Below are 24,964 nucleotides of genomic sequence, written 5' to 3'. Positions count from 1 at the left end.
GACATACATACTGGCACCATCTCGCTGTATAATGATTCAGGCATGGCTGTCTGCAGTTGTTAGGAGACACATGTCACAGCACCAGAGGCGTACACAAGACACTAATCGTAGATGGGTGAGTGCCTATGTCAGGGGACAAGAGAACACACTACCCTTTCAGTGGGGTCTTAAATGACTGAATTAGTGAGCATTTGGGTTCTAGCTTCCAGGTTTAACTGAGTAGCACTCTAGAGAGGTGATGGGCATCTCAATGCATAGGCCCGTCAAGCTTCACCTGCCCCCTTTCTTTTTCTCACCTCAAAACTGAGTATTTCTCTCTTGTTTCTTTTTCAGAACATTGGTCCCTACTGTGTCAGTAAGACGGCCCTCTTTGGCCTGACCAAAGTACTGGCCCCGACCTTGACGCCCTTGAACATCAGAGTAAACTGCTTGGCTCCAGGACTCTCGCGGACTAACTTTGGCAGCATGGTGAGTTTCTCAGGGCATAGAAGCAGTGGATGCTAATTGGAATAGTTAGAGTGGGGCATTGTGTTGGCACCAAGCTGGGCTCCCATGAATAGCAGAGTGAATTCTCTGGCACCATGCTCGCCCTAGCCAAGGTTGGCAGGGAGGTGAGTGTCGGGGTGGAGAGTGGGAAGTAGAGAATCAGTCATGGTGCTGCATTGTTGGGGGGAAGAGAACATGTTTTAGGCTTGATTAGACAGCGATGGTTAACCAGATGCCGAAGATATTAGGAAAGTGAATAAACAAGTGTTTGCAGGGCTGTTTTAAGACTTGGTAATTGCAAGTGTGGCTTGGGCTGATTATGGGATTTCGAGTCATTTTATAGTGGCTTAAGAAGCTTGGAGCCCTACATACATATCTCTTGTTGGTTGGAGTCCTCTGCCCTTTAAGTTTAGAGAAAAGTATCTTGTGGATCTGCCGCTCAGAGTGTTGAGCATAGGGTGCTGAGAGGCACTTATTGAGGACCACTGGAACAGGTATAGGTTTGTTCCAGCCGTGATTGATCGCTAGTAGAGTTGGGGGTCTGGGCAGATAGCTAAACGTTTGCTCCCCTAATGGAAGGGTATATAAATACAACAGGGGCAGAGAGGAGTATATTCACTGTATTACAAATAGCTTAATATGTTTATGTTTATGTTTATGTTTGGCAATTTTTATAGCGCGCAAATACCCGGGGGTGTCTCGGCGCTTAACTGATCAGATGATGACAATTAACAGATCTTAATGTGGAAACAGCCAGGTTTTTAGTTGCTTCCTGAAGCTAAGGAGGGTGGGGGAAGTTTTAATAGTGAGGGGAAGTGAATTCCATAATCTGGCCGTGGAAACCACAAAACATCTGTCACCCCAGTTTGCTTTCCTTGTGCGTTGGACATTAAGAAGATGAGCTGAGGATGAGCGGAGAGTCCTGGGAGTTACAAGAGGACGGAAAGCCTGTTTAAGAAACTGAGGGCCAGAGTTGTTAATAGCTTTGTAAGCAATACAAAGTGCCTTAAATTTTGTACGGCTTTTGACAGGAAGCCAGTGAAGCTGTCGGATGAACGGAGTGATGGAGGTGTACTTAGGTATGCCCAATAAGATTCTGGCTGAGGCGTTCTGCACCAGCTGAAGCCTATTGAGAACCTTTTCCTGCGCGTTAAGAAGGAGGGCATTACAATAGTCCGTTCTGGAAAAAATGAGGGTGTTGATCAAAGTTTTACCGGCTGTTGTGGGAAGGTAAGGGAGAAGCTTCTTGATTTTCTTTAGAGTAAAGAAGGAGGTGGAGACTACCGAATTGACGTGGTGGTGGAAAAGCAGTCTATCATCAAACACGACTCCAAGATTACGAACCTTAGTGTTAGGTTCAGGTGGAGGTCCCATCTCATTAGGCCACCAGTGGGGGGACCAAGCAGGTTCAAGCTTCCCAAATGTCATTACCTCCGTCTTTTCAGAGTTTAATTTTAGACAGTTGGAGGACATCCAGGAGCTGATGGCAAGCATTCCCTCTTGGAAGTTCGCTGCAACTGAAAGTCCATTGTGATGTACAGAAAGAACCAGCTCGGTGTCGTCGGCATAAGTTGTGAGACTAATGCCATAAGACTTGATCACCCTCGCTAAGTCCGAGACGTAGATATTAAACAGGGTCGGACTTAGCGAGGAGCCCTGCGGCACTCCACAAGGAAGGGAAAAAGTGGGGGGAAAAAAGGGCCTAATTTTACAGCTTGAGAGTGATTGGCAAGAAAAGAAGCAAGAAGGTCTTTGGCCTTATGCTGGATACCAATTGCTGAGACACGGTCGATCAGGGTGATATGATCGACCGTGTCAAAGGCTGCGGACAAGTCAAGCAGTATCAAACCTGCCGCACCGCCTTTGTCTAGAGTCATTCTGATTTCGTCAGCCGCTTTTATGAGGGCTGTCTTGGTTCCATGCCCTTGCCTGAATCCAAACTGAGTATCGTCAAGCAGGTGGTTAGCATCAATGAATTTGGAAAGCTGCCTGTTCATTAGATTTTCAAATATTTTTGCAGGAAACGGAAGGCAGGCAATGGGTCTGTAGCTGGAAGGAGAAGTGGGGTCTAAGGTGGCTTTTTTCAATATTGGCTTGATGAGTTCCTTTTTCCATTCTGTTGGATTATGAACCTGTAATGAACATGGTATTGCAAATAATGGCCAATGCAGGAGAAAGGGCCTCCGGGATGAGGTTGAGGATGGAAGGAGGGCATGGGTGAAGGGGTGAGCCTGATTTGGTACTGGAAATTAGATGAGAGATTTGTTCCTCAGAGACCCGATTAAACTTAGGAAAAGAGGGAGAACTGTTGATAAAAGGGCGCCTAACTATATTGTGAGTTGAAGAAGGTTCGTACAGGAAAGCAGAAAAAATAGAAGTGACTCTGTCCAAGAAAAAATCTGCACGAGAATTGCAGAGGGCTTGAGACGTGTCGGGAGAAGGGTTGGGGGGATTAGAGAGGTGGTTAACACCTGAAACAGTTTTTTTGCGGAGTTGTGTGCCTGATTGATTTGGGAAGTATAGTGGGTAGTCTTTTCTGAGAAAATGAGGTCTTTGTACATGGACAGGGCGCTTTTGTAAGAATGTTTGTCAAGGGGGTTGTAGTGCCTGCGCCAGTGTCTTTCCAGATTTCTGCAGTATTGTCTTTGTAAGCGGAGGGATTCGGAGAATCATGGAGCGGAAGGGGATCTTCGGTTACGGAGAATAGTTTTGGGAGGTGCCAGTGTGGAACACGCAGTGTCCAGGTTTTTGAGGTAGTTACTAAATGCTAATGACGGATCCGGCTCCACCGCATTGATGCCAGTGGTCAGCATAGATGCAAGGAGAGAAATATCAATGTTTTTCCAATCTCGTGTTGAAGCTGGGGATGATGGCCTGGCTTGAGGTGGACTTAGCTTTAACTGAAAAACAAACTGCAGAGTGATCTGTCCAAGTGAGGGGAATAGGAGGGGAAATCAAAATGTCAGGGTTGTTAGTGAATATCCCATCAAGGGTATGTCCTGTCTTGTGAGTAGGCAGGATAACAAGTTGCTGAAGTCCTACGGCTAAGAGATCACTAATAAGGGAGATGGTGTTATTGTCGGTGAGGGATTCCAAATGGAAATTGAAGTCTCCTAATATGGTATAGTGAGGAGCTCCAGCTGTATTCTCGACTAGATTGTTAAGACTCGCAAGGAAATTAGCTTTAGGGCCAGGAGGGCGGTAGAGCAAGGTGCCTGTGAATGACTGGTTGCTGGAAAGGCTGATGGAAAAAGAAAAGGCTTTGCAGCCTCCGTAATTAAGGGCTGTAGTTTTTAAGTTATAGCAGTCTCTATATATAATGGCTATACCGCCACCTTATTAGGTTTTGCCTGCAAGTGCGCACGTGGTGCGCATGCGCTAAAAAACCTCTTGAGTTCTATATCGGATCGATGACCCGCCTCTGCCTCTCATTGGCTAGCTCCATAAATGGAGGCTAGCCATTGGGAGACAGAGGCTGTCAATCACGCTTTCTCGGGGAAAACGCGATTCGGGGGCGTTTCTCGGGCTTTTTTTAAGCCCCGCCCCTTTGTCCCGGGCCGCGCTGTGATTGGCTGCCAGCCCGGGACACCCCCGTGACGTCATTTCCCGGGCCGCGCTGTGATTGGCTGCCGGCCGGGACACCCCCGTGACGTCAGCCAATCACAGCACGGCCCGGGACCTGACTTGTTTAGGACTTGCGCCCTGTTTATGTGGGGGTCGCCCTATTTAACCTAAAGTTTTTTGTTTCTTTTGCTTAAGTGCCCCATGCCGCGCTGTCAATTTAATGTCGGGGCAGGCCCTTGCCGTATTTACATTAACAAATGTTTTGCGCTTTCAATTTAATGGCGGCTGTACGCCCTCTTTGTTTTTACATTAACAACGTTTTTTTTATTTGTGGTTAAAGTACCCCCAGTACTCCTTGGTCTGTATCGTATGTCATTCGCCCCCTCATGCGGCGCTGCTTATCCGAGCAGCAGCGACTGTCCCCCACCCCCCTTTGTCCCATAGGTCCGGTCTGTTCCACACAGAAGCATTGCCCCGGTCACCCTGCCTCTCCGCTGCCTGTCCCTCGCTCAGGTCTGCCTTCCACGCTCGCTCTGGAGCGCCTGTCGCGCCTTCTCTCTCCCTCCGTCCTCGCTCTCACCGCAGCCCTCCGTCCTCCCTCATTGTTGCAGGCTGCCGTCCTGTGCAGCCTCGCCCCGACTCAGCCCAGCTTCCAGTGGATCCCGGCTCTCTGGTGGATGGGGTGGCCACCGTGGCCTGCCGCACTGCCTTCACTCTCCACTCGTTAAAGTGCCGGTGCTCGTGGCTTCGAAGGCGACCCATTCCCGCCATTCGCCCGGTGGACGGCCCTCAGCAGGGCTCAGCCCATGGCTTGCTCCTGGGCCCCAGCGCAGGACAGGCTGCTGTGTATCCCGCATCACCTTGCGGCAGGTACGTCGGGGGCGTCTGCACATGTTTGTTTGGTCCGGGGCTGCTTTACAGACATTCGCCGGCCCGCTGGTGAAACCGGAGTCTGTCGAACTGTGTGACCCTCTGCCATAATCGAAGCCACGGGAGGGCACTGGCAGTGCTGGGTGTTGGTGGTAAGCATTCTGCTAGCTACGAGCGCACAATGACTCACAGTGCAGGCTGACTTGTCTCCAAATGCTTACATAGATTAATGCCACTCACCTTCTGTTTGGCACCCATTTTGTCGATATCAGAAAGATGACTGTAAAGCTTTTGGGGTATAGTCCCTGTTGGTGGAACCTGCCTGGTAGAGACGTGAAACGTGGGAACGGCATTGGCACAATTAAAGTCAATTATAGGAAGCATAGGCTCGGGAGTTGTAAATACTGTGTTTGAGGGGGCCTCTGTGTGTGGCTGTACAGTCCTGGAGCGGAGCATGCGCTGCAGCTAATGCCATTTCCTCTGCCCCACTGACCGGAAGGAATCATGGCCCTGGACGGCATAAGGATGCCAGATGGCTGCTATGCGGATGGGACGTGGGAGTTAAATGTCCTGGTAACGGATCTCAATCGGGATGTCACCCTCAGGGTCACGGGGGAGGTGCACATCGGAGGAGTGATGCTGAAGCTGGTGGAAAAACTTGGTAAGTTTCATTTGGTTAGGGCGTGGTCCTTGCCTAGTCTCTTAATGTTGTTTTCGTTTTTATTAAAAGCCTTCTGTGCAACGAGTTTGAGCTAAAGCCCCTTTCAGCGCACATGTGACTTGTGTTAACCTATTTATTAGCCTTTCTTTATGGCATCGGGCCGTCGTATGTGTGAACATTTTCTCCATGCAGTAAATGGCGCGAAATATACCTTTTTAATGTCCCAAGTTTTAAATCGTGTTGCATTATGACTTTTTTTCCCTCGGCATACCTACAGTAAAAGATCATTCCCCCCCCCCCCCTGAAATATTTAATCCGTTTTCGTTTGAGAAGTCATTTGTCTTTTAAGATGCATTTACCTTACATCTCACCATAGTTGTAATGATTTTTGATTGAAAAATGTTGAGTGTGTGTAATGCCCCATGGTACATATCCCAGAAGTAGAATTATGATGACTTTTTAGGGCTGGCGAGAGAACATCTAAGGTTGTTGGCAAACTATAGCCTGGTAATGTTGTGTGACAAGTAAAATGTGACTGTCCTACTCAAACCTTGCAGCATGCTGTCCTTGAACTGTACATTTATGTCTGAGAAACTACTTTCATGAATAAAAAACACTCTTGTATGGTCATTAAGAGCCAAACAATAGTGGCAAAAAGGGTGGAAACGCGGGTCACACAGCCTTATCTCTGAAGCTGATTAGAAGAAGTTAGTTGACAGTGCAGCAGGGCTGACAATGTGCTTTAAATCGCTACAGATATTGTTTTTCAATGTTATTTCCAAATTTTAGTTTGCGATTGTGTAAATGTAGGAGTCTTGTTTGTGAAAACTGATTATTTTCTAAGCTGATAACTGATCATTTTCTAAGCTGTTTTGTGCTTATTCTTGGTTGCGGATAAAAGGAGAAGAATGGGTTGGACCTTACAGCTGCTAGCAATGATTGAGAGCATTTACGTTTAGAATCTCAATAAAATGGTCTAATACAATTTTTTAAGGAGATAGCAGTTCCCGGAATACAAAGTACTAAAAACAGTGGTGCAGTCTTGGTGAAATACAACTTTGTTAGTTGGGAGGTTAGTGGATTATCTTGACAAATACACTCCCAGTTTAGTTTGCGAAGGCTTCTCAGAGAAATCTAGATCGGTTTGCTGAAATCTAGTTTAGGCATTTTAAGAAAAAAACAGAAAAGCTAGAAGTGTGAAAGAGAAAAATATATATGCAAAGGGATCATTTAAGAATTTAACATAAACAAGCATTTACAATGCAACGGTTTCGCCTTTGGAAAAGTTTGAGCTATTGGCATTGTAAATGACAAAATTTGTATTTATGTGTTGGTTTTGAAAACAGATAAATAAATGGCATTGTCATATACATTGCCAATAGCTCTAACTTTTCCAAAGGCGAAACCGTTGCATTGTAAATGCTTGTTTAATAGTTCTATCTAGTCTGTACACGCAATAGTCCTCAGGAAGGGCTGCTTTGAAGTCAGGGCCAGAGGAGTTGTCACCCCAGGTCTCGGTGACGAACAGTAGATCGAGGTTGTATGACGCAATGAACTCTAAAATATCAAGTTTGTGTTTTGGAAGGGAGCGTACATTAATGAGTGCTGCCAAAACCTGTTTGGGGGTAGCAGCTGAAGGAGTATGGTCAGTGCAAACAAAGCATTTGAAAGGGCCTACCGAAGGGTCTGTATGAAGAAATGATGGCATAAAATGCGGTAGGTTGGGGGATGGATTAAGTGCTAAGAGTTGCGAGGAGGTATAAGTGATCATTACAGGGGCATTGGGGCCTGAAGGTGCAATTGACCAGGGGGGGTGGCCCTGGGCCCGGTCCCGGCGCGGACGGGCGCAGATGGGATTGCCTTTGGCGCGCCTGCTGCGGCGGGAAGTGGTGTGTACTATATAGGGTTGAAGGAGGGTGGGACTCATCCCAGCAAAGGTGCGCCGAATGACTCAACCCCCAATGGCGGCAAGCCCTGCCTCCAACGCGTCAGATCCTAATCGTCTGCGCGTGGAGGAGTAGTAATCAGTTAATCTACACAAGTGAAGTAAGAGAGAATAATAACTGTCACAATCAAAGACACAAAATAACGATACATGTAAAATTTTCTTACAAAGAATATATACATTTTTAGTAGCATAAATGCAATTATAATAAATTTGTTCCATAAAAATATTTTTGTAGAAGAATGTGCTCGGTGCTTCAGCGATCACACAGTGACAAGAAAACAAAAAACAATTTCTTGTACTGGTAGAAAAGTTCCTTTAACATACTGACATCAGCGTGCAGGATCCACTGTTTGCATCCCATAAAACTATGCTAGACAACGCTTGACTCGTTTACATGGTGGTTGTGTCAACAGCATATTAACCCTTCCTTATTAATGGGTCATCATCAGGAAAAAGGCTTCAAGCAACAATCATTGTATAAAGAAAAGAAGATAAAATGTCTAATTAGACGCAAAAATAGGCTGCATTTCACAGCCCAGAAAACAGGAGTGTGTAAGTTAAAAAAGTATTTACAGACATGATTGTGACAAGAGTCCACAACTAAAAACCAGGGTATGAGTGACCCTGAAAGCAGTAAAGGAGTTTTTAGGGTAAGTGTTTCCAAGATATCAAGATATGAAGTGCCATGCAAACGAGGGACATGCAGTGATATGTATATTAAGTGCACAGACAAGATTCATATTTATTTCTAAAAAAATGTTTAGGGCAGTGGCGCGATAATACACAAACTTTGGTAAATGCATTAGATTACACCTGTGTGATTAATAATAACCAGTTTTTTGTTGTTAGTTGTTGCTTGCTGAGTTGTTGTTACAGAAAGTCTGTTAAAGTGTTAGGACTTGTTTATGTACAAAAAACAATATATCGTGCTGTTACTAGTGGTATAGTGTGGGTAAGAAATAGCAACATTTTGGTAAATGAAAGAGGGAAATAACAGAAATAATTGATGTAATAGCAATATTATGTGTTTAGATGAGTTCTGACGACGTATGGCCCCAGTGCCATTGCACCTGCAGAACCATTGAAATCACATCCCTAGTGCCTGCTAGATAACTGCACTTGTGACTACCCATTTAGTAGTAAAATGTAGCAATATTCTGCGTTTAGTGGGGTCCCTAGAGCTTTTGGCCCCGGTGCCAATGCACCTGCTGCACCCATTCAAATCAAGCCCCTTTAAATGCAAGATAGCTTATTGTGACTGCCTGTTTAGTAGTCAAATATAGCAATCTTATGTGTTGAGAGGAGTTCTGACAACGTTACGGCCCAGTGCTACTGCACCTGCTGCGCTATTCAAATCATGACCCTATTGTCTACAAGGTAACTTCACTTGTGGTTGTGATAGAGCGCGGGCTCACCTGCTCAACATACTCACATGGGCCCTTATATCTTTGTATACATTAAACAGATAAACCTACACTCAATTAATTGGATTTTTTACCATTTGGATTTTATATCATTTATCTTACCAATCCAAGTCACCGATACCTATAGTCCTAAAGGATCAAAGGAGTTAGAGAGAAAATAGGTAGCAATAATAACATTTAGCATTTATTAAATAACCACAAACTCGGAAAAAAGTTTAAGTTCTTTTATCTAAGAAAAACTTTGGAAAGTTTGAAAACATGAACACAATTAATTTCCTATTCTATTTAGAATGATGTAGATTCAATACATGAACATTATGCAAATGAATTGGAGAGAAAATTTAGACACAGGGTGGGTAAAGAAAAGGGAAAACAAATACAATGACAAACCCACACTTTATAGTTAACTAGAATGGTGTGGTGACCAACCCTGGCCACGGGCTGAGTCAAAGAATAAGAATCCCAAAGTACAGGTGCCAGCAGGAAAGAACAGGTGCAAGCCAGAATCAGAATCAGGACAGGTTACGGACCAAATTGGATCAGGACAGGACTACCACAGGCTAAGACCAGCACCACAGTTAAAGTGTAAACTGTGGTGTAAAGTGTAAACCCTCTCTGCAGCTAACAGTCGAACCCTGATTGGGTCATCGATCTCCTTCCCAGAACCCCGATTGGGTTATCGAATCTTCTGACAGAGTGCTCCACCAGCAACTCTGCTCCCGATCACCTATTGAGTGCGTTGGGTCAGTGACAGGTCAGCTATTCGGACAAGTCGGACAATCTAACTAGCTAAGCCTACCCTAGTTACACTATTTTTCAGGTCAGTGTACCACCCCCAAATGTTGCAAATTTGTGAATCCCAAAATTTTATTGGACAAAGAACGAGGAGTAGCCATTACACCATATTCTTCTGAGGCAATTTGTCAATCATGTATTCAAATTGTTCCCTCCCATAACTTTATCTACCCATGTACTTTTATTCTGCCCGGTAGTGAAATGTAACAATAAAATATAAACAACATTTTGTTCAATTCAGCTTCCTCTAGCAAGGCAAGGAGTTCACTCTTCTCTGCCATCCATGTCTGATTGGCTTGAGCTCAAGGCTACAGCTTCAGTGGCTTCAAGACTTTTGTCGCACAGGCGCAGTTTCTCCAAAGATGGAGTTCAGCAAAGTATTTAGGCCCATAATTCGTTACATGTAAAAATAGAAAAGAAACCGTTTTAGAGACACAGAATAAAATGAATGCACTCTATACAATTTTTTTCTACTCTATTCCCATTATTTATTTAAACTATTGCGTTAGATGTTAAGCGAAAACAAACAGCTTAGCAAAACAGCGATGCAAGCTTCTTGCACGTTAGGACACAGAACAGCCATCTTAGTTCCATTGCTCAGAAGCAAAAGATTTTCTACCAAGCATGTCACGTGAGCATGACAGATGCATGCACAGTAGAAAATCCTGCGTAGCAGCAGACATTTTAATGCAAGCGGATTATAGTTAGTAAAGCACATTGTCAAGCTTCCCCTAGATGCCTAATATGTCATGTTATGCAATATTAATAAGACAAAACATGTTAGTTAGTACATTAGTATTATTTTCGAGAGGGTTGAATACAAGCAAGTCACTTTACGTGTGAAACCTTGCTCCATCATTTGCCTGTTTAGGAATAATATATAGCAATATTAGATGTTTAGTGGGGTGCCTGGAGCTGTTGGTCCCTCTGCCTCTGCACCTGCTGCACTATTGAAATCAAGACCTTTGTGCTTGCTAGATAACTGCACTTATGAGTGACTGTTTAGAAGTAAAATATAGCAATATTCAGTGTTTAGTGGAGTCATGGCAACTTATGGCCCTGGTGCCACTGCACCTGCTGCACCATTTAAATCAAGCCCCTTTTAGGTGCAAGGTAATTGAAATTGTGACTGCCTGTATAGTAGTAAGATATAGCAATATTTGGTGTTTCGTGGAGTTCTGACAACTTTTCGGCCTGGTGCCACAGCATGTGCTGCCGCATTCAAATCATGACCCTGTTGTCTGCAGGGTAACTGCACTTCTGACTGCCTGTTTAGTGGTAAATTATAGCAATATTAGGTGTTTATTGGGGTGCCTAGAACTTTTGGTCCTGGTGCAACTGCACCTGCTGCACCATTAAGATCATAACCCTAATGCTTTCTAGATAAATGCGCTTGTGACTGTCTTATTTAGTAGTAAAATTTAGCAATAATTTGGGTTTAGTGGGGTCCCTAGAGCTTTTGGCCCCAGTGCCACTGCACCTGCTACGCCATTCAAATCAAGTCCCTTTTAACTGCAAGGTAACTGCAATTGTGACTGCCTGTATAATAGTCAAATATAGCAATATTATGTGTTTTAGAGAAGTTCTGACAACTTTTGGGACCGATGCTACTGCACCTGCTGCACCTACTGCACCGTTCAAATCATTACCCTGTTATCTGCAAGGTAACGGCACTCGTGGCTGCCTGTTGTGGTGAAGTATAGCATAGCTCTTGTATATTAACTTAATTTTTAATGTGCAATGTTTATTACAACATTTGGAATTTGGTCATCATGACCAAATAGATTAAGTAGAAAAAATCAATCCGATAATGCCTTCAGAGTGCAAAGAAAGGTCCTGAGGCATCAATAGAAAATGCCACAAACGTTCTAAGGCTAAAGCATCTACTTTACACAACTAAGTAATTAAAAGCAAGCATGCCTACATCCTGTTAGAAACTGTCTGACTTTTCCGTTGGAAGAGATCCTATCTTGACAGTGAATGGGGCTTAAACAGTGTGAAGAGCTTTAGTAGAAGTACTGTGAATGCATCCAGCCAGGGGAAGTTACCCAAAGAAAAATTCCCCACAAATACGAATGAACACAGTAATTCAACCATGGGAACTGATAAGAGGTCACTTTTAAGATATATCAAATACAAGAAATTTCACAAGCAGAGCACAAGCGTTGTGCAGGCGAAACCTAATAAAGGGCCCACAGTTCATTAGAATGAAAAAGTTCTATGTAATGTGGTACTGAACGGGATAGGAAAAAGTGCAAAACATGCGAGAGAGGTAAAGAAACCGACGGTGACCGATCCGTGCACTGAATGAAATTGAGTGGTGTGTGTGCGGCCTGTAACCCATTGCAAACGTGGATGGGCGTGTCAGGCTTGAGCACCCAAGCAATATGAATCAATAGGAGGCTGATAAGTAAGAAACAATTATTTCAGAAGGAGAGTGACAAATGTAAGCGGCCACAGTAAAAATAAAATGTTGGGAGTTCATTGTAGATATGGTAAAAAGGCTACTGCATGCCAAAGTGGATGAACCTAATACCAGACATCCTATCATAGACGAATATGTCTACTATCTGGTTTTTTTTCGGGGCAGGGGTTGTAATTTAAAGTCTTCTTTAATTGTAAAGTCATTTTTAATTTAGAAATATGTTTAATATTTTCCAATACAGCAAACAATTAGTGCACGTGCCCCAGTTATAGCAGTCCAGTCAACTAAAATGTTTTGGTGATTTTAATCTTCATAATAATGATCCCCTTGATTAAAATGCCACAGAATTAACAGATATTCTAGCAGCATACAGTCTTCACAAACAAGTATTTAAACTTACCCATCAGACAGGACATACCTTGGACCACTTTTACATCAACAATGACACGTTCAAGTATTGCAATGCTCATAAACTAACATAGTCAGACCATCGAGCAGTATTTTTTGCTATTCCAATTAAATCACATTTGTTCAAAGAGACCCTCGGTGTAAAAAAGAACTTTCATCAGTGAGAAAACATGGATGCTAACAAACTTAACAAAACACTAATTAATACTTAGCTACCACTATCAGTAGATATCAATGCCAACATGCCGGATTTTATTACGTGGATAAAAGCCGCCCTGAACAAGGTCCTTCCAAAATATACCAGCATCTCCCATCGGGTACACCTGCTCGCTCCCAAGAGCGGGCATTAGGGAAACAGGTATCAGTAAGAGGCTAAAAATGAAACAGAGAACTTAAGCACTACAAACAACTGTTGACCATGGCCCACAATGATTTTTATTCAAATTGCAGCTGTCAGGAAAAGACCCCACTAGGGAGGCCTTTGCGATTTGCACGTGCTAGGCCACAGGAGTGGCTCATATTAAAAAAATTCCCCCTTCCCAGGAGTTCCGCCCAAAAATGGTATCCTGTTTTGCAAATAACATTTCTAGCTTCCTGTTAACTTTCTGATTTTCTGACCCTATGAGTAGTGCTTTTGCAGAAGATAGCGCCATCTCCAGGGCCGGACTGGGAACCAGAACCGGCCCTGGCAAAGTGCTCGGCAGCCCCCCCCCCATCCCCACTCGAGGGGGTTGGAGGTGCCGCCGAGCTCTTTGCTGAGGCCGGTTTTCGGCCGATTTTGGTGCAGGGCCGGTTTTGCAGCTATGCTGCAAAAAAGGCCCTGTAGCAAAATCGGCACCCAGGGGCCCAAAACCGGCCCCCACCCGTGCGGCGCACCGGGGGATTGCCCGGTGCCCGCTATGGCCAGTCCGGCCCTGGCCATCTCCTCGACCACAATAATTTGACAAGTCAGAGAGCTGGACCACTTTTCTACTGATTACAGCAGAAGCAGTTATGAATTGGCTCTGCACTCTCTTATATTAAATTGGGCTCACCATGGGACCCTATGCCAGCCAAACAACTCACAATAATTGGAAAATCCATTGCTTCCTAATGACTATAATACGTAATCAATACTTAGAGATGGGCCTGGTGTCTCAACTCTGTAAGGCGACAGTGGTCTAACCTCTTTTAAAAAAGCCACCATTGTATAAAACTGGCTGTGCAAACTACAGATCGATCTGCTTGGTGCTGTAAATGGCAAAGATCCCAGAGAACTGGGTTAATATACAGCTGTCACAGTACATAGAGGATAACAATATTTTGTAAAAAGGGATTTTTCAGCTAAATTTGAGGTTTGCAGGGGATTCTGTGTAGGAAAATGATGGGGGATCCACACAAGCCATACCTCCCTGGACTCCCTAGGGTAGGGTATCTAGTTTTCAGAAATGTGTGGGTTTGGTAGGTTCCCTAGATGGCCGCCGAGCATTGGGCCAAAAGCCCATGTGCCCCCCCAGCTTGCAAAGCCAGGTTGTTTTGTGATAGGTCATTTTGATGTCTCCACAATACGCTTTGGGCACAGGCTTGTCCTGGGTACTTGGCCCACCCACACAAGTGAGGTAACATTTTTATTGGAAGACCTGGGGGAACGCTGGGTGGTAGAAAATTTGTGTCAAATTTCCCACACAGAAATTTGAGAATTTTTTTTTTTTCAGCTAAATTTGAGGTTTGAAGGGATTTGGGTAGGAAAATGTTGGGGGGTCCATGTAAACCATACCTCCCTGGAATGCCTAGGGTGCCTAGTTTTTAGAAATCTGTGGGTTTGGTAGGTTTCTCTAGATGGCCGCCGAGCCAGGGCCAAAACGCCAGGTGCCACCCTTGCAAAACCAGTTCGTTTTGTGAAAGGTAATTTTGATGTCTCCACAATACGCTTTGGGCCCTTGCCTGTTGCGGGTTTTTGGCCCCCCACACAAGTGAGGTACCATTTTTATTGGGAGATGTGGGGGAATGCTGGGTGGTAGGAAATTTGTGTCAGCCCTGTGGCCCACAACTTTCCCACACAGAAATGTGGAACAATTAGATTTTTTCAGCTAAATTTGAGGTTTACAGGGGATTCTGGGTAGGAAAATGTTGGGGGGTCCACACAACCCATACATCCCTGGACTCCCCAAGGTGTCTAGTTTTGAGAAATGTGTAGGTTTGGTAGGTGTCCCCAGAAGGCTGCCAAGCACGGGGCCCAAAAACTAGGTGCTCCCCCTTGCAAAACCAGGTAGTTTTGTGATAGGTAATTTTGATGATTCCCTGGCATCTAGTGGGCTTGGGAAGCAGATCTGGGGCTATTACCTCCCAGGGGGGCAGAAAGATTGTGGAATATTGCAGGGGTGGAGGCAGCCCCCACCCCTAAAATACAATATAAAAAAGAATCCCTGGCATCTAGTGGGCTTTCTGACTAACGGGGGGGGGCAGAAAGACTGATTTTTCCCAAATTATATTGGGAGGAGCAACGGCCCTTGCCCGGGGGGCCGCTCCCACCTCCTTGGTGTCCAGTGGGTGGATCCCTGCTTGGTCATAGCCCTCCCGGGGTGATTCCCATGCAGGGATCCACTAGTAAGGGGTACCCCCTTTACAATGATACCTCTCCTGTCTTTCTACATGCTAGGGAGGCTGGGATAGCCCCCTGAGGACGTAGACAGCACGTAGAAAGTAAAACTGAAATGAGCCTATTGGCTCATTTCAGTTTCGGTTTTACTGAAATGGCGTCAGTGTGACATGCGTGTTGAACATCATTTCAGTGAAACCAGTGGAACAGCCTAAGGAGCTGGAAAAGCTCTCTGATACTGCTCATTTGTCTAAGGGGAGGAGCCACCCTGCAGACACCACACCAAGACTGTACATTTTAGCAATAATACATGTTCCATATTTCATGCACCTGCATTTATAACACATTCAGTGAGCATTTACTTTGTGTATCTATATTAGTGAGGCTTTGCTGTTACTTTAATCATGTTACCTTTATTTTGAGCTTGCCTATTATTTCACCGGCCCCTCTTTGTAATTGGTAAAAATGTAGCATGACAGCTCTTTCTGTGATGTCATCAATCTGGTAATCAGTTCTCAATCATAGGAACTTTGAAAATTTGAGATCTCTGCTTGGCATATGTACAGGTAGGCATAGCATGAGAAATACACAGCTGGGGAGGTTATTGGTTTGGAAGAGTGACAATTAGAAATTTAATTTCCCCAATAACTTGTGTTTGGGTGGAGGATGTTTAAGTAGGCAAGAGCTCTAACTGTCACAAGTCAAAAGTCACAAGTCAGCTGCCTGAACAGCCAGAATAGGCATGTATGGTTTGGGTAACAGGAATTTTGGGGTTGGAGTGGAGAGTTTAGGACTCCTAGGCCATTTGGTACATGACTATTTGGATAAAGGCAGTTATGGTAACTGATTGGCCATTAACACCTCCGTATTATATGATTAGTTCTTCTGTCTCAGCTGTGAAAGGGGATCAGTGCATGGATGGTGGCATTGTATGCACTGGTTGGCCATTTAACACGTGTGCTTTGTCTTTAAACAGATATTGAAAGATGAGGCCTTCACAGAGTTTATAATGAAGGTCAACAACGTAGTCAGGTAAATATTTCTGAATTTTTTGGTGTTTACTAAGATGGGTGTGTCAGAAATGCCTTGGAAGCCAGTCAACCACAGAAAGCTCATTCATCCCTGCTCAGTAATAGTAGCAAAATGTATTGTTTATGGTAATTCCAGAAATCTTAACCCATATAACTTCAGATCAAATAAAGCCAAGGCCATAAACAAAGGTTTGCTTGGTACCGCAAAATTCATAAAGCACCGAAAACGCCATTCTCTGATGGGATAAAAATGTTGTTCATTTAGGCATTTTGGCTCATTGGACTTTTTGTGTAAAATTTGACTTACTGCTCCTCTATGGCTTGATAAAAGCTGAGCTGGCAAGGGTAACTGGTGTACAGATACATAGACTGTCACTTACTTCAATTGCAATAATTTTGAGATGCGCAGAATCAAGGTCTGGAGATACTTGGACCTAACATCATGACCTAAAGTTTCTGGAATGGGGAACAATATGCAGACCCAGAAATATTGGGTTCTGTACTGCATAATTTCCAATTCCAGGTACTTTACTGCGGTGAACAAGTGTGGGAATGTGTGGTGTTATGGGGTTTTGGAATGCAACTGGTAAAATTGTGTCATGGTTCTCTCACAGTAATTTGAGGTGCAGATACACTGGGCCACTCACATTTAGTTGAAGCCCGCCCAAATGACTTAGAATGAGAATCTGTGGCCTAACGGGGTTATAGAATTAACACAAGGATACAAAAGCGTATGCTTTTAAGACTGGGCGTTCATGGACTCAAGGATTATGGGCTTGTCTTGTATAGACTTTGTAAACACTATTTGCTTCAGCGTTCTGAGGCTATCCCCTCCGGGCTGTGCTGAGCTCTTGATTGACAAACGAAGGTCCATTGTTAGATTTATAGGGTGGGAGGGCTCGGGTCTTTCAAGGGGAAGAGCTGGTGCATGACTAACCTCAAATGGATGCCAGTATATCTGAAATTGTGACCCGTGTACCCTGTTAATTCTTGTTCTTTCCTGTTGTCCATCCAGATTAGGAGAGCCAAAGGACTATGGTGGTATTGTCTCCTTCCTCTGCTCATCTGATGCCTCCTACATCACTGGAGAGACTATTGTAGCTGCTGGGGGTGCCATCTCCAGACTCTAAATGAGTTGATATGTATTTCTGTATTGCTGAAGTCAGTGTTAGCAAATTCTGAGATACCATGTCCTAGTAGTGACTAAAAAAGTTTGCTGCTTATCTAACAAATATCCCTTAAATACGAGCAAGACTAAGGCATAATCCTCACACTCCAGTATTTATGCTTCTGAAAGACTGGCAGTAGTGTGAGTCGGATTATAGGCTAAAGGCCAATTTGCGATTGACTGTGTCTTAAGCCCCATCAGCCTATCGAAGGCATGATCCATGATGGATTCTCTTGCAAGAAACTCATTTTTGCAAAGGCAGCAGTCGTGTACACCATTAGCAAATTTGCCAGTTTAGCCATGGAATTCAGAGAAATTCCTTAGTAACAAGACACCCGCTGATAGTTTGGTGGTATTTTCATACAATTTAACTAAACTGTTTTGGCAGTGCAAAGTTAGTGGAATGAAGACGGTGTGTGATGTATATGAAACTTAAGTTAACCAAGCTAGAATTCCCTTTACTGTCAATGTAATAAACTGGAAAATGTTGACAATTTAACTATTTCTATGTCTCTGATAAAATAAAATAAAGGATGTATTGCTTTACAGAGGAAATACCTAGACATTAATATAATAAACTGGAGAGCAACTTTTCATTTGTGTAATAAACTGGAGCATGTCTTCTGGTCAGAATATTAAAGTCCAAATGTGTAGCAGTTGCTCTAATATTTGTATTAAATCCCCGAGTTTGCTAAAGGCAGACTGGAATTTGCTGTGAGTGATAGTACAAAGAATGTTCCACTTCATTTTAAAGTCTTGTTTTCTTTGATTATACAATTATGGGGTAATTTATTGAAGGGTTGGAGGGCCACATAGCTTCTCACGACAAAACTATTGGGCTCCAACTGTACTCCAGATTTTTCCGTCAAAGTGCTCACACTGTCATGAAACAGAAAACAAGCATTTGCAAAACCAATAGATTTCGCCTATGCTAATTGTATTGACTTTGACAATGTTTTTTTTCATAATGGAGAGCAGTTGAGCTGCTGTGCAATATAACTATGAGCAAAAAAAATAAATAAATAAGAAACGCCATGACACAGACAATAGGCAAATTATATTGCCTTTACCAATGCTTGTTTTTACTCTCCGTGGCATGAAGGTGTTTTACTACGTGCATCCTTCCTCTCGAGCTACTCTCAACAAATAACAATCACAACCCAAAGACAAGAAATTAATTGGGTGACGTGTTAGTCATCAATATACATCTTTGAGGGATGTATCATTTCGTTTGCAAAGTTATATTCAAAGTGGCACTGCCTATAAAATTATTTACATAACCCGAAGATTTTGTTACAGGATCCTGACTTGTTTTAATGACCAGCATTTGCAAAGCTAATATGTCTGTCTCGGCAAAGCCAGAGCTCTTGGGCTTGTCTAAGTGAATGTCTTTTAGCCATGTTGTCTAGCAGCGCTTCTGCTGTTCACCATGGCTGAAAGTCACTGCAACCCCAGAATCACAGAATGTTGAGCCAGAGTCTCTTCGCCACCCATGTTGAGTTTATTGTCCTGCACCTCCTAACACAAAAAAACGCTATGATGTGGCCTGTGCAGGTAGCATCATAGCACTTTTTTCAGTGAGTTTTAGCCATGCTAAACATTAAATGTGCTGCTAGACAACATGGCTAAAAACACTCACATTGACAAGGCCAATAGCTCAGGCATTGCAGAAATATATATTGGTTTTGTCAGTGCTTGTTCAGTGTTAATGGAGTCTTGGCGAACTAATATGTGAAAGTGAGAAACAGTTGACAAGATTTGAAGTGAAGTGAGGATGTGGTGTAAAGGCCAGAGCAGCCAACAGGGGAACTGAGGAACCAGGTTTGAATCTTGGGGTCTACTGAACAGTGTGTAGTTCTGGGAAAATCCCTTACACTTCCCTCTGTTTATGAGAATGAATGTGTAATTGTGTAATGTAACTGGTGAGAACCTAAAGTGCACCAATACCATTGGCTGGTGTTAGCACTATGGCAAGATGCGGATGGAACAAGCTCTACAATACCATCAGGTTGTGCAAACAAAAATAAAATCAGTAGTGATGAGGGAGGTAGTGGAGGGACAAGCCAAGCAGGGAAGCTGGGGGGGATGTGGAGATGGGCAAGCAACAACAGGTGAGGGTGGGAGAAAGCAACAATGAAGGGGGAAAAAATACCTTCATTGAAGCAGGATAAGCAAGAAATATGAATGTGTCATTGTGGAATGTAACTGGTGAGCACTTAAAGCGCTCCAATACCATCAGCTTGTTTTTGAGTTATGGCAAGACGGAGGACAGAGCGAGCGCTCCACTACCATCAGATCATGCAAAAAATAAACAAGTGCTATTCAGGTTTTAACAACTTTTTAAGAAATGCCTTTGTTTATGTACACGTGTATGCATTTAGTAGTATGTGTGTATGTGTATAAGGGAGACTATGGCTAAGACGGAGGACGGAACTAGCGCTCCGATACCATCAGATCATGCAAAAAAAATAAAAGCAGCTGTGATGAGGCAGGTAGTGGGTGGACGGACCAGGCAGGGTAGCAGGGTGGGGAGTTGGGCAACTAATGAAGGGGCAAAAAAATACCTTAATTCAAGCAGGATCAGCAACAAAAATTAATGCGTCATTGTGGAATGTAACTGATGAGCACTTAAAGCACTCCAATACCATTGGCTCATGTTTGTGCTATGGCAAGACGGAGGGCAGAGTGAGCATTCCAATTACCATCGGATCATACAAAAACTAAAAAATAAACATGTGCTGTTCATGTTTTTGCAACTTTTTAAGAAATGTATTTGTTTATGTACACACGCTTGCATTTTAGTGGTATGTGTGTTTATGTACAAGGGAGGCGGCCTGAAAACACAAGTACTCCTATGAAGTGCACAAAAATAAAGAAAAGGTATCTGTGCAAACTGCGAGCAGTGTAAGGAGACATGTACTTGCTTTATGCGCTATGGGAGGGCCAAACACATGAAGACGGCATGACGCCTGCATGCCATGACGAATGGTATCAAAGGAAATGAGAGCAATGCTAAAGTTTACAAATGGTAGGAGATGGGTGGCCTGTAAGCCCACAGACAGCACACAATACACCTCTTCGAGACAGCGCATGCACTGTCTAGCCGAGCAGCGCATGCGCTGTGTAGCAGTTAAAAAGAGTCCACGAAGCAGGAAAATTAAAAGATGTAGGTTTCTTTATTAGTCAAATCCCTCAAACAAGCATGAACGCACCTCCGGTAGCAGTTTTCCAACATTCTAAGGGGCACTCCTGACAACGTTCTAAAGCAGAACCATATGCACAGGGAGGGATGGAGCGTACCAAGGGAGAAGGAGAAAACCAGGAAGGAAGGGGAGAGGAGAGCAGTAAAAAGACTAGGAAGAAATAGAGAAGAAAAGGGAAATTATAACACAAGCCAGGACCTAAAAACAATACATAACGCACAGGCAAAACCTTCTGGCTTAGCCAATGCTTGTTGCGTTTAGAAACAAGGCGATTACGTGATTTATCCGTAATCACAAAATGTGGAACTGAGGCTGAGGCAATGCTTAATTTGTAGGAAAATAGGTGCCTGGGTCCTGGTCAGGAGGACACTGCAGCTTGCACCATCCATTGTCACTGCCAGCGACAGTACCAACACGACCACTAACCATCACACTCTTACTAGTGTGACAATTCATAGTTTTCCAGGCCCCCAAAGCTATAAGAACAGTTTGGGTGGCAGGTATTAGTCATTGGTAATGCATACTGAATGATTAAACAACTTTTGTTGTGCTCCTAACTAAATTGGGCAGACAGCCCCACCACAGGGCAGTCTGTCATAAGCACCGGTGCCGGCAATTAAGTGCCAGTGTCAAGCACTGGAAACCACTGGCTTGAATTAGGCACTGGGCCAAGGCTAGGGAGAGGATGTCGGTCCTTTCTGGGGAGAGGATGTGGGGTACAGGCCAGAGCTGCCGCCGACTATGGAGCTGGGAAAGCGGGTTTGAGTTTCAGCTTAAGATCCATGATGGTGGGCAGAACACATAATCTTATTGTGCCAACAAAAATGAATGTGTCCTTGTGTAAAGTAACTGGTGCTAATGTAAAGCGCTCCACTACCTTTGGTGGTGTCAGTGCTATATAAAACTTCACAAAAATAATGGAACTGGTGCTAATGTAAAGCGCACTAATACCTTTGGGTGATGTTGGTGCCATATAAAACTGCACCAAAAAAGTAACTGGTGCCTATGTAAAGAGATCCAATACCTTCTGGAGGTGTTGGTGGTACGTAAAAATAGATACAAAAAATTTGAAAAACAGAGTCGGTGGAGGAAGGGATTTGTGCTGCAGAGTGCAGCGGGGGCAAGCAATGACGGCCAGGAGGTGGACAGGCAACCAAGAGAAAATGCAGGCAGCCACAGAGAGATTAAATTATTTGCCCGTAATCACAAAATGTGGAAGTGAAACCGAGGCTAGGGATACAATGTGATGTCCTCTTGGGAGAGGATGCGGCGGAAGGGCCAGAGTCGAAGATGGAGCTGGGAAACCAGGGATGAGTTTTAGCTTTGGCTTAACATCCTTGACTCTGGGCAAATCCCTTAATCTCCCTATACATACAAAAGGGAATGTGTCATTGTGCAAAGTAACTGTTGCTTATGCAAAGTGCTCCAATACCTTCAGTTGGTGTTGGTGCTACATAAAACTGCCCAAAATAAAAATGTGAAAAGCAAAGTCGAGGTAGGAGGCGATCTGTGGGAAGAGGGGATCTGTGCAACAGGAGTTCAGCGGGGCAAGCAGTGATGGGCAGGAGGTGGAGGCAACCAAGAGCAAAGGCAGGTTGCCACAAAGAGATTAAGGGCCTGATTTAGGTCTTGGCAGACTGGTTACTTCATCACAACAGTGACTTATATTCTATTCTATAATGTTTTGTTTAAATAAAAATATGCAAAATAACATCATTCCTCAGGTGCACTAGTCCATCAGATATCCTTATATTTTGCCTTAAAAATCTTAAAGCCACACATTTCATACACATCCCTCATTCCCCTCACAAATGTACACACCTTTCACAGAAGCATTCATCTGGGCATACCTTCCCAATCTCACAATGCCTCTCACACCAATATACTCACACTGATCCATCCTTCTTATTCAGAGAAGCACACAGAGACCAAAGTAAGACACCTAACCACAGTAAAAATGATCACACTATTTAGAAAAAAAACAAGCTCGCACATAATGCACATTCTTGACACACATGAGCTCTAAAACTTTGTCTCCCCACTTCAAACGCTCATTCATCACTACTCCCCAGGGCACAAATTACACATAAAGTGCACTTTTCCTGTTTGCACCACAGAGCACCTTTCAAATGTGTGCCTGGTGCAGACCCGGATAGTGCTCCCTATTACAATGAATGCAGTGCACTCAGGACAGCTGAAAACTTGTGCAGCCCCAGGAGCAACACATTCAGTGAAATACAGAGCTTTCTAGATGCTCCTTGTTTCTCTGTGCAGAGGGCAACCTGTATGCGCTTTGAAGTTGAGAGCCCCCTGCAGGCGGGTACACGGAGTGACTGCACCCACCAGCAAAGGGATGTTTAGGGAATCCATTGGGACCCCTTTTCCCCTATCCAGAGGGCTGCCCTCAGGGGCACACTCCCAATGTGCCACCATTATATGGCGCACTGTCTGCCTAAGGCCATGTTTGCCTCTGGGCACTCATTCATAATACAGCACAGATGCTGCTGCAAAGCGATTCTGTCATCTACATGAATTCAATTCACCATGTAAAAAAGGGAAAGCCCTCTAAAGAAAGTGCTGGTGCTACATGTGCGGCAGAACTATCAGTATTATGGAATGGGCATCACAAAAAGGTGTTCGAGACGGCACTGGATGACTCTGCCCTCTCCACTACACAAAAGGAAGCCCTGCTGGTATCCCTCCTCAAGCCTGATAAAAACCCAGAGCTGTTGGGCTCTTATCTGCCGTTTGCATTGCTTAATACGGACTACAAGATGTTTGCATCATTATTGGCCAGGCGCCTTTTGCCATTAGTGAAACCATTGGTGCACCCTGACCAGAATGGCTTTGTTCCCACGCAATGCACTTCAATCAATATACGGAGGCGCTTTAGGGTTCAACAATATGCAGTGCACAGCTGGCCCGATCAGGCTGCCTGATATTAGATCTGGAAAAAAGCTTTCGCCTCTATTAAATTGCCCTACCTGGCAGCTGCTGTGCTAGGAAAGTATGAATTGGGGGAGCATTATTTGAACATGGTTAGTCTACTGTATAAGCGACCCACAGTCCGGGTCCGCATCGGCAATCTGGACTCCGATTGCGTAAGGGTGAAGCGCGGGACACGTCAGGACTGCCCGCTGTCACCGTTGGTGTTCTCTCTTGCTATGGAGCCCTTGGCGATGCTGTTCAGGAGTGATGGTGAGAACTGGGGTATACAGTTGGGAGATGGGTTGCATGCCGTTTCCCTGTGTGCGGACGACTCGTTGTTATATTTCCGACATATCACAGTGATCCCGGAATCCATTGCAGATATACTTCAGGCATTCAAAGAGAAATCAGGTCTTCAGGTCAATTGGGCCAAGTCAGGGAGATATTCATTTAATGCTGGCGTTGTAGAGGAGGATATCATTCTGAACGGGTCGCTTCTCACGTGGTATCCCACCACTTTCAGATATCTTGGAATTTTTATATATCCCTCACCTGATGAATTATTTGAAGGAAATCTGCTGCGGGCTGTCTCAGCCCTACGAGCCCAGGTGCAATTCTGGAAAACGCTCCCTCTAAATGTACCAGGTCGCATAGCCCTATTGAAAATGATTGTACTCCCCAAATTGCTCTATTCTTTTTCAAATCTCCCTCTTTATGTCCAGCCTAAGATCTTTCGAGACCTGGAACGATTGTTTCGAGATCTCAAATGGAATAAGGGCAGACCACGAGTTGCTTTATGGAAGATGTACGCTCCTATCGGTCAATGCGGATTAGCCGTCCCTATAATGGAGGTGTATTATTTAGCTGCCCAACTACAGTGGGTGACGAAATGGTTAGACAGCAGATATTTGGAGGATACCGCAACGGTGCAGCAGCCCTGGACACACTCTCAAATATACCATGTGTTCCACTCCATTGCTAAATCCCTGCGGCCAGCACAATTATATCTAGGTCTGGCCCATAAATGTTACAAACGGTGTTTATATCTTACCTGCACGACGATACCGTATGCCCCTATCTTGTCATTACTGGGGACGCCACGAGGAAGGTTAGGCACATCAGAGGCAGTATTGACAACCTGGCATGCGGCAGACTTACACACTGGGTGATTTGTATAGGGATGGTGCACTGTTAACATTTGAGGCGTTGGTCAAAGAGTCTGGGTTGCCGGCGGGCCAATTCCTTTTACATACCTCTCTTTTGAAGGCTCTGTCAACGGTTTGGGGTGATCTGACGACTGAACCAACGAAACATCTGGTGTTGCAATATCTACATGTCATGGGGGCCGGATCGCACGTAGTACACTGGCTAGTGGAGGCGATGCTCACACACACACAATGAAACCGATGCAGCGCCTCCGAGTACGATGGGAGACAGACAGGGGCTGACCTTGGACAGAGAAGGAGTGGGATGCC

At 44.3% G+C, this 24,964-nt stretch overlaps 1 protein-coding gene across 1 annotated transcript in view; it reads left to right on the top strand.

The window, feature by feature from the left end:
• LOC144753772 (dehydrogenase/reductase SDR family member 4-like) overlaps window positions 1–17,952 on the top strand; it is a 184,210-nt gene extending 166,258 nt beyond the window's left edge. Inside the window, exons 7-9 of the mRNA XM_078641348.1 lie at window positions 334–468; window positions 16,136–16,191; window positions 17,206–17,952. Coding sequence (XP_078497474.1) covers window positions 334–468; window positions 16,136–16,191; window positions 17,206–17,320 — 306 coding nt within the window. The 3' untranslated portion in view covers window positions 17,321–17,952. The remainder of the gene's footprint in view (window positions 1–333; window positions 469–16,135; window positions 16,192–17,205) is intronic.
• The last annotated feature ends 7,012 nt before the right edge of the window (window positions 17,953–24,964 follow it).

This window comes from Lissotriton helveticus, chromosome 5_1, assembly GCF_964261635.1.
Source record: "Lissotriton helveticus chromosome 5_1, aLisHel1.1, whole genome shotgun sequence".
Taxonomy (NCBI): Eukaryota; Metazoa; Chordata; class Amphibia; order Caudata; family Salamandridae; genus Lissotriton; species Lissotriton helveticus.
This window is presented reverse-complemented; position numbering and strand designations above follow the sequence as displayed.